Genomic DNA, 16,420 nt, shown 5'->3' with positions numbered 1-16,420 from the left:
CTGCCCTGGGCTTTTAAAAATACTTGTAGTTATTAGGCTTTTACAGTTGTTTGGAGGCAGCAAACAAACTTGTGTTTAGGTGCCTATTTTATGCAGGATTCTGAAACTTCTCTGGGACTTTGGAGAGTTTGAATAACAGTCCAAGGTCACACAGGTAGTCAGTAAGGAGCAAAGTCAGGGTAGAATTGGTAGTTGTGAAGTAGGGAGATTCAACTTATTTTTTTTTTATAATGGTAAAATATACACAAAATAAAGTTTCTCATTTTAACCACATATGTGTGTTTGTTTCAGTGGCATTAAACGCATTCATTGTGCAATCATCACCATTATCTGTAGCATTATCTGTTGCACATTTTGCATCTTTTCAAACTGAAATTGTGTCCATTAAATAATAATTCCCTATTTCTCCTCTCCCTTGGCAATCACTATTCTACTTTCTCTGTGCTTTAACTCCTCTAGGTACCTCATATAAGTGAAATCATACAATACTTATTTTGTGCCTGGCTTATTTCACTGAGCATAGCATCTTCAGGGTCCATCCCATGTTGTAGCATGTGTCAGAATTTCCTTCCTTGTTCAGACTGAATAATACTCTCTCTCTTTTTTTTTTTTAAAGATTTTAATATTCTATTGCATGTGTGTACCACATATTCTTTATCTATTCATCTGTTAGTGGATGCTTGGGTTGCTTCACCTTTTGGCTGTTGTGAATAATGCTATGAATACTGCTGTACAATTATTTGTTCAAGTCTTAACTTTCCTGTCTTTTGTGTATATACCCAGAAGTGGAATTAACTGGATCATATGGTAATCCTATGTTTAATTTTGGGGGGAATTTCCGTACTGTTTTCCATAGCAGCTAAATAATTTTGCATTCTTACCAGCAGTATGCAAGTGTTCTAACTTCTCCATATCCTCACCAACTCTTGTTATTTTCTTTTTTTTTTTTTTTTTAAATAATAGCCTAATAGGTACGAAGTGGTATCTCACTGTTGGTTTAAAAAATAATAATACTGGAAATTGAATCTAGCCAGTTCTGACTCCAAAGGCTATATTTTTACATTATCATCATCCTGCTTCTAATTCACATATCATTTGGACATTTCTACTTTTGGCCACAACAAAATAACAGGAGCTGAATTTGCTTTCCTCCCTTAAACAATTTGAAAATGGGACATAATTTATTAAAAAAAGATTTAAAAGAATAGGTGAAGCACTGATAAAAATGTGATCGTTTAACAGAGAAGGCAGTTTGGTTTGTGTTTAGTTGAAAGTACATCAGGTAATCCAAATAAAAGTGATATACAGGAAGTTGGAGATTGTTTGACAGGTCAAAGCTGGGTATGAAAACTTAGAAGGAAATCATCCCTATTGAAGTAAAAAGGGCAGTTCTCCAGGGTTCCCATCTTTTATTAAAAAAAAAAAAAAGAAGTAAAGTCAAGGGAGTCTTTTCATGTTGTTTTTCACTTCAGGTTTTTGAAAGTTTTTGAAGGCTTATACATTCAGATGACATACAGAATATCAATTTTTTTAAAGATTTTATTTATTTATTCATGAGAGAGAGAGAGAGGCAGAAACATAGGCAGAGAGAGAAGCAGGCTCCTCACAGGGAGCCCAATGTGGGACTTGATCCTGGAACCCCAGGGTCACACCATGGGCTGAAGGCAGGTGCTCAACTGCTGAGCCACCCAGGCGTTCCCCAGAATATCAACTTTTAAAAAAGATTTTATATATTTATTTTAGAGAAAGAGTGAGCGGGAGGAGGGACAAAGGGAGAGAGAATCTCCAGCTAAATCCCTGCAGAACCTTTCATGAGGTTTGACCTCACAACCCCGAAATCATGACCCAAGCCAAAATCAAGAGTCCAAGTGCTTAAATGACTGAGCCACTTATCCAGGTGCCCCCAGAATATTAATTTTTAAAATTTTTATGTCACTTTGGGTTTAGCACTATATTTTGTTCTCTTTCTTAAAGGAAGATAGGTTAACTTTCTCCCCCAACACCCAACAACTGTCATTCATCTAAAACTGAATAATACCGAGAAACTCTCAGAAGGGGAACAGAGTAAGAGATTTGATATCTGTATATATTGTGAAGTGGTCACCACAATTTTAGCATCTGTCATCATACATAGTTTTCTATTGATTCAATTTTCTTTGATTACTTTTACAAGAAGAAACCGGTCATTTTCCTTTTCCTTTTTGTAATGTACTTAAAATTTAGAATGGTGGAAAGAGATTTCTTTCTTGCTTTCCTTCTATTTTTGTTTGTTCTTTTTGTTAACAGTTTTACTGAAATATACTGCACATTCCATACAGTTTGCCCACTTGAAGTGTACAACTCAGTGGTTTTCAGTATACTGATGAGATAGCTTTCTTACTAACCCACCCCTTCTGTTTATTTTTCTGTTTATTAGATGAATTTTTTTGTAGTAGACTCATTTCTTATTCCATTAGGGCTGCTATAGCAAAATACTACAGACTAAGTGGCTTATAAACCTTTCTCATAGTTCTGGAGCTTGGAAGTTTAAGATCATGGGGCCGGCATTGTGGGGTCAGGGCCCTCTTCCTGTCATAGACTTCTTACTGCATTCTCACATGGCAGAACAAGGGTCAAGGAAGAGGTCTTGGGTCTCTCTTAGAAGGGCAGTGACATCACTCCTTAGAGTTCTGCCCTCATGACCTGATCACCTCCCAAAGGCTCTGTTCCCTTAGGGGTTAGGATTTCAACATACGAATTTGCAGGGGACACATTTGGACCATAGCAGATTCATATATGTATTTTGTGCTTTATGCTTATGTTTTAGAAATTGACGATGATGTCGGTGACTATCTTGTGTTAATTCAAATAATCTCTTCAAATATTTTGGAAATAAAGATAAGCCTATTAATTAAAAATGTGCCAAATGTGATGAGCTGTTCACTAAATAGAATTATGGATGGTCAATAAACACGTGAAAAAGTATATGGTTCTTTTAGTAATGAATGAAATGGAAGTTTAAAGCTCTCCAAAATGCTGATTTTTTTTTTAAATCTAAATATGGGAACATAATCTTAAAAGTCAGAAGCATACTATAAGATGAACAAGAAAAACTATAGTTCTTTGCTTTCCCATCTGCCTTCTCAGGCAATCACTTTCAACTTTTGCTTGCTTCTTAGCAGTTTTTCTTTCCTTGAAGAGAAGGCTGATTTCATTTTCTCCCAGTTTGATAGGATATGGTTGCCTGTTGCTTAAGACAATATCTTCTAGGACTGTGAACTAGATCAAATGGTCTAGTGTTCTAGAACTCAGTAATATATAGAACGCCAAACTACTCCGAACCCAAACATTAATTTTTTTAACTTTTTAGAGTTTTTTAAAAGAACTATTAAACTACTTCACTTGGAATCTTAATAAAATAGTTAATCTGGAACCAAATCATTACATCAAATTCTTTTCCAAAGTGTATCAGTATTTCATCATTTAGTTTCAAGTTCCTTATGTTTCTCCATCTCCAGTTGCAGCTTTTACATTTTTAAACAGGATAAGTAATCTTTAGTTGTGACCTATTTAATGATACATGCACAAAATCTTTCTACCCTGACATTATTCTCATTGTATATTTCACTGATTCTTACCCAGCATTTAGTTATCCTCAGAGCTCATGTTTTGATTTGTTTCCAGTGAATTTTTTTTTAAGATTTTATTTATTTATTCATGAGAGACACGGGGAGAGAGGCAGAGACCCAGGCAGAGGGAGAAGCAGGCTGTGTGCAGGGAGCCTGATGTGGGACTTGATCCCTGGACTCCAGGATCATGCCCTGGGCCAAAGGCAGACACTCAACCGCTGAGCCACCCGGGCGTCCCTGTTTCCAATGAATTTTAAATAAAAATTCTCACTACAGTTTGTGTTTGGGTAATTTACCTTTCCTGTTAGTGAATTCTGGAGAGAAATCTTCCTCTGAAAGGATACTCTTTGTTTCCTTTTTGCATTATCTGGTATGCCTCTTCTGTATTAAGTGCCTGCCTCATTGAAGGTTTTATGTCATTATTAAATTCGTTCAATTTTTCAATAAGCTTTATTGCAAGGAAATTTGGCCCCGTGTTTCCAATTCTTGAATGCCTTTTGAATTTTATTTATTTGGTTTTTTTTTTTTAAGGGGAGGGGCAAAGGGAGAGAGAGAGGATCTCACCACTCTGAGATTATGACCTGCGCCAAAATCAACAGTCATGCACTTAACCAACTGAGCCACCCAGGCACCTCTTGAATTCAGTTTTTTAGTAGCAAAAACTCCAAAGTGTGATGATGATTGAAATTTAGTTTGCTTTAGTTTGACAAGGGGGAATGTTTAAAAATTATGACTTTCTTTTTGAATCATTACAGGTTTTTTGTTTTAAACAATGAAGCTGGGTTATTGGAGTACTTTGTGAATGAACAATCCAGAAATCAAAAACCCAGAGGTACTTTGCAGCTTGCAGGAGCTGTAATATCACCTAGTGATGAGGACTCCCACACCTTCACTGTAAATGCTGCCAGTGGGGAACAGTATAAACTTAGAGGTATGATCAAGATATGAGAATTAATAGTGTGATTTTATTCTTCCCTTGAGAAGTTGATGTACTTTTCTGCTTTCATTTGAGTTTTGGTAACATACTGTCATTGATGATGTAGATAAGATTCTAAATCGTAGAATTGCTTATGAGTTTATGAAATCTGTTTTAATAAATAAATTTTCTCAAGTGGCACAATAAACAAGTGTATTTACATTTGGCCCCTGCAAAATATTTGTGTAGACAAACCTGATTACTGAAAAATCTAAGAACATAGCTTCTTTAAATTGTGTTTTTTGTGTCTGCCACAGATTTGTATTTTACCTCCTTTCTTGATTTGTTTTGCATGCCCTCTTTTGAGGTTTCTAGTGACTAATTCACATCGTTGGGATTTATTAAAATCTGCATATTCATTTTTAAAATATAACTTCTGTTCAGGTAAATTTAACTTGTGTTTTTCATTTAATTAATGCATATAAAGTATAATGATAATCCTAACTGAGCATGTTGTAAGAGATCTGAAAATATTGAGTATACATCAAATGCTTAATAAAGATGATTTAAGTAACAGCATATTTTTATGAGAAACTTAGGACATGTTAAGTCTCATATCCCTGTCTAGCTATAAATAGAATTTATCCTCCTGAAATATCCATCCGTATCCAGCTACTGTGTTACCTAACAAAGTTGGTGTTTGGGCCTTTTTCCTCCCTCCCTCCCTCCAGGGGGGACATTTGCTCTAGGGAGAGTAGGAACAATCTCTGGTTTTCAATTATCTGTTCTTCATGCTGTATACAATTGTATTTCAAAAATAAATATAAAAGTGAATAACTTTTAGGTTCTTTTTATCAGCCACAGATGCTAAAGAGCGACAACATTGGGTTAGCAGACTTCAGATATGTACACAACATCACACTGAAGCTATCGGAAAGGTATGTGGATTCCTATATGATATTAATGCATAAAAATGAGAGAAAGACTACTTATTATCTTTTTATATTTTTAAATTGCAAGACTATTCACATACCATAAAATTTACCCTTTTAAAGTGTGCGGATCCATTCGCTTTATTTATTTATTTATTTATTTATTTATTTTTTCATTCGTTTTAATATATTTACAAGATTGTGCAACTATTGCAACTATCTAGTTCCAAAACATTTTCATCACCCTCCAGAAAACCCATATCTATGTGCAGTCACTTACTATTCTCCCCTTTCCAAGCCCCTGGCAAACACCAATCCATTTTCTATTTCTTTTTTTTTTTGTTTTTAAGGTTTTTTATTTATTTAATCGAGAGAGAGAGAGAGAGAGAGAGAGGCAGAGACACAGGCAGAGGGAGAAGCAGGCTCCATGCAGGGAGCCTGACGTGGGACTCGATCCCGGGTCTCCAGGATCACGCCCTGGGCTACAGGCGGCGCTAAACCGCTGAGCCCCCCGAGCTGCCCCATTTTCTATTTCTATAGGTTGGTCCACTCTCAGCCTTTTATTTTTTATTAATTTTTTTTTTAAAAAGATTTTATTTATTTATTTATTTATTTATTTATTCATTCATTCATTCATTCACACTCTCAGCCTTTTATATAAATAGAATCATACAAAATGAGGTTTTATTTCTGGCTTCTTAGACTCCACATGATGTTTTTTCAGAGTTAGAAGCAAATTTTATTATATGTCCAATTTTACTCATTCTTTAGTCTTTTATGTACACATAGTATTTTCAGGGTTCATTCATGTCATTGCATGGATCATTTTATTCTTTCTTATGGCTAAATAATATTATATTGTATGAATACACCACATGTTTATTCATTTATCAGTCAGACATTTGAGTTGTTTCCATTTTGTGGCTATTATGAATAACATTTATGTCTAGGTTTTTGTGTGAACACATGATTTCACTGAGGTGTGTATTTAGGAGTGGAATTACTGAGCCATATGGTGGTTCTCTGTTTAACTTTTTGAGGAGCCACCAAACTGTCTTCCAGAGTAGCTGTCCTGTTTCACATTCCTACTTGCAATGTATGAGGGTTCAGTTTTCCCACATCCTCACCAGTACTTGTTACTGCCCTGCCACTTTTTTCTTTTTAACTGTAATAGGCATCCTGTGTATGTGAAATGGAATCTCACTGTTTTTTTTATTTCATTTCCCTAATGGCTAATAATGTTGGACATCTTTCTCTATGCTTACTGATCATTTGTATACCTTTTTTGGAATGTTTTTTCTTTTTTAAAGTGGAAAGGATGGTCTGAGTACTTGAAATCTGAGTTAGAGATAACTAAAAACCATCCGAGAGGTATAGTTCAAGAGTTCCATACCTCTGTGATAGCTTGACTTTAAAAAATGATGTTTTTTCCTAGTTTTTTTTTTCTCCATAAGTAAATTTTAAAAAGTTGTTTGTGATTTATGCCTACTGCCCAGTCTTCAGGAAATTCATAACAAAAGTTTTACTCCTACTGCAGGATTGTAGTCATTGGCAGTGATCAAAAGGTACTAGTTGTTCCAAAGATACTTGCATGTTACATTAGAAAATGTATTATACTGCATATTTTTGCTTCAATTATGGTGTTTAAAAATCTGAAATTAGAAATGTCTTATTCTAGTATTTGTAAAATGTGAAAAAATATTCTCAATGGCACAAACCCATAATCAATTTTCTGAATAAATTACAACTTTACTGTTGGATGCGTCAAATGTTTAAACCTTGAATGTTTTAAATTTTAGCATTTTTTTCAGAAATGTTCTTGTAGTCAATTCTGAGGTGAATTTAATTTTTAAAACTGTTCATGGTGTAGACCTAAAGTATATATGTAATATGTGAGGCTTAGCTTAAATTTTTTGAAAACAAATTATTTTCTTTATCTAATAGAATAATCCTCCTCTGAAATCACGAAGCTTCTCACTTGCATCTAGTGGTAATTCTCCTATATCCCAGAGGAGACCAAGTCAAAATGCCATTTCTTTTTTTAATGTTGGACATTCCAAACTACAATCAGTGAACAAAAGAGCTCACTTACCTCCAGACCATCTTGTGGAAGTCAGAGAAGTGAGTATGAATTAAAGTCAAATTAAAATGCACAAAATTGTCTAACTTGCTTGGTTCTGTCACAGAAGAATTTGAAATCTTATTTGTGTCTTCTAGGGCCCTCAGAGAACTGCATGAAAATGTAATAGTAGCATTTTCTGAAATTAGAAATTAGATGCAGTGTGGAATCTAATATATAATCTGTGAACTTTTTTTTTCATGAACTTTTCATATTCTGTTGCATGGAAATCTATTGATTTGTCTTACACTTAGAAAGTATCTTTAATCTATGCGTCATTTTATGACTTTACACATTAGTCCTTTGGAAAATATCATTTCACAGAGTTATGCAGGTCTTGGAGATATTGATCTGTTTTATCATACTATATCAAAAAGTTCCCATTCATTAATATCTTCACCAATCTCTTTAGAGAAGGCTTTCAGTATTGGGAAGTTGTCCAGCTTATGGTAATAGATAAAGGTTTTCCAAAATTCTTGTTTTTCATTTTATTTTATTTTATTTTATTTTTTTAAAGATTTTATTTATTTATTCATGAGAGACAGAGAGAGAGAGGGGCAGAAGCAGGCTCCATGCAGGGAGCCCGATGTGGGACTCGACCCCGGGACTCCAGGATCACGCCCTGGGCCAAAGGCAGGCGCTAAACCACTGAGCCACCCGGGGATCTGTTATTTTTTATTTTAAAGCTCAGATTTTATAATTGGCAATAAATACTGTTGTCTTTTTTTGTTTGTTTGTTTGTTTGTTTTGAAGTGATAGGTTTGTTTTAATTTTTAGGAAATGCCTACTACTGCCTTCAAGTTTGAGTATCTTTAGTTTCTAACAGTCATTCTATAATGTAAAACACTCCTGTGTTTCTCCTCTGCTTTGCTATAACACTGTACGCTTCTGTATTCTTATTCTGGTCATCAAATGTATGGAGTTTTCCCACCGCAAAGCAATTCTCTAATTCTCTGTGGACAACAGCTGTGCATCCTACAATTTAATTCAATTTGGCACTATCTACATAAGATAGTGTTGGATCCCACAAGACTGCCCCCCTTTTAGACACCAGCTGCAAATTCAGGTTGTCACCTGCACCTTTGACCAACCTGCTATAAATTAACTCAGGAACAGGCCGATGTAAGAGATGCATAGGGCCAGATAAGGGGGAAAGGCATGGAGCTTCCATGTGCTTTCTAGTCTCCTACCCTCGCAGTACCTCCAAATGTTCACCAACCAGAAGCTTCTGAACTTTCTCTCTCTTTTTTTTTTAATGGAGGCTTCATGAGGTAGGCACAATTGACTGAATCATCAGCTATTGGTGATTAATTCATCCTCCAGCCCTTTTCTCCTCCCTAGAGGTTGGCAGATGGGGCTAAACACATATATACATATCTGTTGGTTATATACCTAAGAGTATAATTGTTCAATTGTAGATTATAATTATTTAACCCCGTATATTTAACTCTGCTAAATACTGCCTAACTGTTGGCCAGAGTGGTTTTACTATTCGTAAGTTTGGATTACTGGAAATTAGTCCTAACATTTATATACAAAACATTTTATATACACAAAGCACACATATATATGCATGTATAAATATGTACGTATAGTTATCTTCATATCCACACTTTTCATTTAAACACCTTTACTCTGGTAAGGGTGAACGTTCGATCCATTGCTATGACCTGTATTCAGGGGCTCTTTAATGTATGACACACTTGATTTGTTGGGTAGGATAATTGCATCTTTCTTTCGCTAGCCCTCTGATGATCCGTATTAAAAATTGCCTGGGGATCCCTGGGTGGCGCAGCGGTTTAGCGCCTGCCTTTGGCCCAGGGCGCGATCCTGGAGACCCGGGATCGAATCCCATGTCGGGCTCCCGGTGCATGGAGCCTGCTTCTCCCTCTGCCTGTGTCTCTGCCTCTCTCTCTCTCTCTCTCTCTCTCTGACTATCATAAATAAATAAAAATTTTAAAAAAATTGTCCAGAACAGTGCCTCAGAAAGCTAAAAGTCTCTTCATTATAGAGTTTCTATGTGAATTAAAATAGTGGCTTAAAAGATAGGCAGTCTGACACTGTTCTGCTCACAATTGAGTAAGCATAAGAAATTCAATAAAGTAATTAAGCACAATTCAGTTTTCATTTTAAAATTTTGGGTTGCTTATCAAGCATTGTTATTCTGTTGTCTCTCTTAGGAAAAGTGAACAGAACTCTTGATCAAAGCAGAATGTATTAAACTCTTTTAACCTGAAAAGCTTATATCCAGTACTTGCTACAAAATCAGACTAATGGGACCAGAAAGTTAGATTAGAGAAAAGGAAGCAGGAGAACCATCATGTTCTCAGTGTAGGCTCAAATTGAGCATGACCAGAGGTGCTGAGAAGAAAGAGGTTAAGAACCCATACTGGGAACTAATTTTACTTTGTAATGAAATATTTAATGTTGCTGTTGAAGATGATCTTGGATGTTCTTTAATGACTTGTGCAAATGTATACTGTTAAAAGATTTGTCAAGGCTTTTGAGCTTTGTTGCTTCTAAAGAAAAAGTGCAGCTGCCAAAGACACCATCTTTTGCACAATTGATAAGCACTACTAAATAGTGCTCATTAATTGAGAATAGCCAAACATAAAATAGATTTCTAAGCCTAATATATCCTAAAAATGGCTCAGAAGCTAATAGGGTAATGAGAATGAAAACTATGTATGCATGATACACAGAAATCATGAGTGGGACACATGGAACTGTTGTTTTCCTTAGATGATGTCTCATGCTGAAGGACAACAGAGAGACTTAATTAGGCGAATTGAATGCCTTCCTGCTTCTGGCCATCTTAGTTCCTTGGACCAGGATCTCTTAATGCTCAAAGCTACTTCCATGGCAACTATGAACTGCTTAAACGATTGCTTTCATATTCTCCAGTTGCAGCATGCATCACATCAGAAGGGCTCATTGTCTTCCGGTAAGTTGCAGATTAAAAGCGGGACTTAATATTAAGGGCCAAAGCATGGAAAGGTTGTGTCTGTTGTAATTCTAACTCCTAAAAAATCTTAATAATAATAATAATAATAATAATAATAATAATAATAATAATATAAAAGAAAACCAGTGAGCCTCTTGATTTTTAATTATTACGTAAATGTTAAACTCTTATTTTGTCCTTTTTCGAATCTAAAATGATTTTAGGCCCAATGTTTAATATAATTGAATATCCCTTTGGGGACCTCAACTTCACATGTTGAAAACTCAGCTGAAAACCTGCATCTCCTACATTTCTGCTAAAATTGGTGGCATTGTTATTCATCCAGTCGATCTTAGTAGAAATATTGGAACCAGTTCTTAACTTATGGTTTAGTCCACTGTTCACTATATGCACTTTAAGCTAGAGATACTAAAGTCGATCAGTCACTTTTCAGTTTGAAAAATACGGTGTACATACAGTATTTGAGAGCACTGACTTGTTGAAATTAATCCATCAAGGAAAATAGTGCCATTGTATGGGAGGACAAAAAATGAGTTTTTCTATTTAATGAGATAAGTAAACTCATCACATTTTTCATTTTGAGATATAATTGACATACAACTCTGTAAGTTTAAGATGTATAGCATATTGATTTGATACACATGTTGCAATATGATTACCACCAATATGATGATCACATAATTATCACTTTTTTTGTGGTGAGAACATTTAGGATCTAGTCTTTTAGCAGCTTTGAAGTACTTAACACAGTATTGTTGACTGTAATCACTATGATGTGCATTAGATTCCCAGAATTTATTCATCTTCTAGTTGTAACTTTGCACCCTCTAACATCTCGATTCTCCCATTCCCATCACTTTGTTTTAATAGTAGTAACTTACTGGTTCATACCAATTCATTGTCCTCTTACTCAACTAACCCCGCTTGTGAAGAAAGTTATTTTAGAAAGATACTGAGTGTCTGCCCAGGAAGAAGTTTGCCATAGCCCGATCTATTTTTTTTTTTTTTAAAGATTTTATTTATTTGAGAGAGAGAGAGAGAGCATGTATATGCAAGCTGGAGGAAAAGCAGAAGGGGAGGGAAAAGGATGAGGAAAAAATCCCAAGCAGAGTGTGTGCTGAGTGGGGAGCGCGCAGCATAGGGCTTGATCTCATGTCCCTGAGATCATGACCTGAGCTGAAACTAAGAGTGTGAGTCACCTACACACCCCTACCATAGTCCAGTCTTGATGTGGATATAATATGGCTTCTGTCCTCATGTATGCCTACCTAAATCAATTTTTTTTAAAATCAATATTTCAAGCTAACTATGTTTAATGGCTAGTAGGCCATGCATGTGTCCCATAAGGAACTCATGGTCCACTTGGGAATGAACATATAAACTTAACTGTAATATGGAAAGTACTGTTTACAATGGGAACAAAATACTTTGGGAGAATACTTAACTGTAATATGGAAAGTACTGTTTACAATGGGAACAAAATACTTTGGGAGAATATATGAATGGACCAATACTTCTGACAAAAAAGGTCTGGAAAAAGGCCTAGAAAAGCTCCAAAAGCCAGTGGAGAGAGAGGAGAGGGTGCTTGGAAGAGATAGACTGGCATAAGTTGTGAGTTGTGAACATGGACCAGGGCCTTGGAGGAATTCTAGGTAGTGTATATATATATATACTATTGTAGGTAGTATATAAATTTTCTCCTACACACTTGAGATGCCTGGGTGACTCAGTCAGATAAGCATCCAAATCTTGATCTCAGCTCAGGTTTTGATCTCAGGGTTGTGAGTTCAAACTCTGTGTAAAAAAAAAAATAAAGCAACATACACTCATTATAAAAAACTGAGGACCTATTATACAGTTGAACAAAAAAAGAAATCATGCATTATCCTACTAACCAGAAACTGCCACTGTTAATATTAGTACCTTCCCCACCAGATTTTCTTTCCTTCCTAGTTTTTGTGTTAACCCCATTATTATTAGAAAATATGTTTTTATCTTCTACTTTTCATGTAATTTTTCCAACTTCTGTTATGCTTTTGGTAAACACAGAGTTTATTGGCTACATTATATTCCGTTGAAGGGATAGGTCTTTGGTTTACTTGACTGTTCTCCTGTTGAACATTGGATGAGTTACCTTGAGCTTTGAGATTTGGGTTAATTCTGGTGTTTGTAATAATAATGTTGTCAGGTAAATGAAAGTTTGATTTTAGTTAATGCTACTTAATTTTTACAAAGCACATCAAGTAGCACAGTGTTAAATACTACATACTTAATACTTGGTTAATTAAATATATATAATTCTTCTAATTCTTAAAATTTCATTTGTGGAGTTAGAATACACAGTTGTATCTTTAAATGATTGTATTTTTAAATGATTGGCTGCATGCTTAGTGAAGCATGTACAATATAAATTTGCATTTTTTTAAATTAAAAAATGGTACAGACTATAAACTTTACAGACGTGTTTAAAGTAAAAGCTGTTTTTCCTCATTACTATGTTTTGGGGCATAGATTTATGGGTATTTGGTGGAATTGATTAGCTAGTATTGGTATTTCTTACTATAAATAGTCATTTTCCAAATTAGGTCTGTAGAAATGTATTCTTCAGTCATTTGAGAATAAAAATATAACTAGAAAAAGAAACAATTACCTTTCACTCAAATTTTGAAGTGACACGGGAAATGAAATCTAAATTTAAATTAGTTTTTAGTCCTATGAAGTCTTTTAATGTATGTTATCCAAAGGATCATTGATTTAGAGGGATTATGAGACCAGATGATTGGTTTGATAAAGAGTATTTTACTTTTAGAAATAAAGATATCTGGGGGCACCTGGTTAAGCATCTGTCTTCAGCTCAGGACGTGATCCCATGGTCCCCGGAGCCCCGAGTCCGGCTCCCACTCCACTCCTTCTCTCTCTGCTCTCTTCCTTTCTCAAGTAAATAAATAAAATCTTTTTTAAAAAATAGAAGTAAAGACATCTAGATTTTGATATTAAGAATGAACATTTTAAGGTAGGAGCAAAATGTTTTCATTTGTATGGAATTTTGAAACTGGCCTCTTGAACTTACTCAGGGCATTCCGTGAGAAGTTGGCCTGAGTGGCGAGGCAGGATGCTCTGGTAGTCTGGTGGGTACTTAGTAATTTATCACTATACTGAAGTCTGGCATTTCATTATAGATTGAGTGAATGACCTACTCTTTGTAATTTCTGCTGTAATAGTCTGAGCATCCCTTATTGTAGCACTCTAATAACCAGGCTTCTGTGAAACCTAGATCAGCCTCTGAAATCAAATGGAACATTTTCCATTATTGATTAGGCATAGAATCCACTTTGTTAAACTAGTTGAGGGTAATAAGAGACATTTGAGTCATTAACTGAGAAGATGACAGGTCTCTAAATGTGACCACTGTCTTTCACTAGGTCACCTATAATTTATTCAGTAGAAAAAAGCCTTTCAGTTTAAAAGTATCTGCACCTCTTTACATGATTAAAAAACAAGAAGAATGGACATGTATTCCTAATGTAAAGTACTTATATTAGGCCAAAATGGCTATTTTGAATGGTTAGAAAATTGCTACTGAAAATAAGGTTCAATTCCAAAAATGAAGAAATTTTTACTGTTTCAAAATCCCAGGCTCCTCCTGTAATTGTGGCTCCCTAAAGCCTAATTGCATACTTTTTGATCATTAGGAAGAAGGACCACGTTTTTACAGAAGAGGTAGCAAATCAACGATTAGGGTGGGAATACATTATCATTTACAGATTTCCCAAGAAGAAGGTCATTTCCATTTAGGGTTGATTCTTTCAAAAGGTATCTGATTTCAAGTCGCAATTTGCTCTGTTGTAACATACCCAATCATGATGCTCATGCTAATGAGATACAAGTGGCTGTTTTGCAGAGTCTCTTAACAGGTTGAATTGCTTTTAGTCTTGTGGGCTCAAAACAAAATTGTTTAATAAAATCCACATCTGCTGAACTTTCCAGATTATGAGCAAGTTTCAGCGAAAGTTTTCTCTTACTTCATCAGGAACGACAATCGAGTGGTTAGAACCAAAGATACCTTTATCAAACCACTATAAAAATGGAGCTGACCAGCCTTTTGCAACTGAGCAAAGTAAACCAGTGGCGGTCCCAGAAGAGCAGTGTGTTGAAGAATCGGGACCATTAGCAAGGGTAAGGTAATGTGAAAATACAGTTTTGATGTAAAAACTAGGAATCACTGAGGAGGTTCAGTTCTCTTTTCATTGTCAGGGCATGCAAGTCGTTCTAACACCGGAGCAACATTCTTGCAGACTCTAGACATTGTTTTTCTAATTTAAGTAGCAGTGGCTTTAGAAGAGGTCTGTTGTATGATACTTGCATGTTTTGTGTTTTTCAGGTTAAATTATGTGCCTTTTGTAGTTTGGGCTCACTTTTGCTCGATAAAACTATTGAAAAGTTGCATTTTGCATAATTTTATTTTTCTAGAGAATAACTTAATAAGATTTGCAATATAAGATTTGTAATTATTTGCAGGATAAGAAATATATTTATCTTAAATCTTAATGTAACATTATTTATTTGATGTTTACTATTAAATTTGCAAGTTTAAAAATTTACTATTAAGTCTTTTTTGTTGTAAGCACTTTACCAAGCCAGTTTAAGTGTTACTCTACTTAAAATAGCATAGTCTCAGGTTTTTATGTTTTTATAAGTATTATTTATTCCACATTTCTCAGATGCTAAAGCATTTTTTATTCTAGTCATAGTTCCACCACTGTAAAAAAATCATATTGGTCTTTTGCCTATTGTGTTATCTTTATGGTTATCATAATCACGTAGTTTTATTTTAAGCTCTTTTTATTTGAAACTTCTCATAAACATTTTTTCTGGCCTATATAATTAAAATTTTACAGGTTGAAATAAGCTATTAAATATCTAGGATCTTTGTTATTTTTTGTTATTATAAGTAACACTGTATCATCTTGTCTACTTTTTTTTTCCCTCCTCTTTATTTGGGGGGGGGAATATAAAGGTTGAGGTTTATAGTCCCAAGTAGAATTACTGAGTCAAGAATAACACACAGTTTATGATTATTTATATATTTGCAAATTACTTCTTCAAAGAAGTACATGGGGCCACGTGGGTGGCTTATTAGGTTAAACATCCCAACTCTTGATTTAATCTCAGGTCATGATCTCAGGGTCCTGGGAGCAAGCCTTGCACTGGGCTCTGTGCTCCGCAGGGAGTTGGCTTGAGATTCTCTCTTCCTCTGCCCCTCCCCCCTCATATAAATAAAGAAATCTTGAAAGAAAGAAAGAAAGAAAGAAAGAAAGAAAGAAAGAAAGAAAGAAAGAAAGAAAAGAGAAAGGGAAAGGGAAAGGGAAAGGGAAAGGGAAAGGGAAGGAAAATACACGATACAGAGACTTCCAAAATTGGCCAAGACCTTGGTTTAATGAGGCAGGCAATGGCAGCAGTGTAGATGGGAGAGAAGAAAAAAAACAGTAGGAAATGCTTTTTTTCCCCTTCTGTAACTTTTTGACCAGCTCATTTCTAGTCAAGCAGCTAGTATTTATTAAGCTATTTAGTGTATGACAGACAAGTCCAATGTTAGGTATTAGAGGAGACATAAAAAATCAAAGACATAGTTCTTTCACTGAAGAGACTTATAATCTGCTTGGAGTCACAATAATATATATAAACCAAAACAATGAGAGGATAAACATGAAGCAGCATTTTGCTTTCCATCTTAATTGCTATGGCTTAGGGTGTTAGGATATGGGCATTCTGAGAAAGAAAGAGAGGTGTATTCAGTAGAGTGGATAAGGAATGCTTTGGAGAGGAAATGGAATTGGAATCAGGCTTTGAAAGAAGACAGGATTTGAAGAGAAAAGAGGA

General features: G+C 35.1%; 1 protein-coding gene across 1 annotated transcript in view; it reads left to right on the top strand.

Moving 5' to 3' along the window:
- OSBPL11 (oxysterol binding protein like 11) overlaps positions 1-16,420 on the top strand; it is an 88,254-nt gene that overhangs the window by 33,531 nt on the left and 38,303 nt on the right. Inside the window, exons 3-7 of the mRNA XM_025990221.2 lie at positions 4,364-4,539; positions 5,383-5,462; positions 7,401-7,577; positions 10,318-10,519; positions 14,571-14,716. Coding sequence (XP_025846006.1) covers positions 4,364-4,539; positions 5,383-5,462; positions 7,401-7,577; positions 10,318-10,519; positions 14,571-14,716 — 781 coding nt within the window. The remainder of the gene's footprint in view (positions 1-4,363; positions 4,540-5,382; positions 5,463-7,400; positions 7,578-10,317; positions 10,520-14,570; positions 14,717-16,420) is intronic.

The sequence above is a fragment of the Vulpes vulpes genome, chromosome 1, assembly GCF_048418805.1.
Source record: "Vulpes vulpes isolate BD-2025 chromosome 1, VulVul3, whole genome shotgun sequence".
NCBI lineage: Eukaryota > Metazoa > Chordata > Mammalia > Carnivora > Canidae > Vulpes > Vulpes vulpes.
Note: the sequence above shows the minus strand (reverse complement) of the source record. Positions and strands in the feature narration are given on the sequence as shown.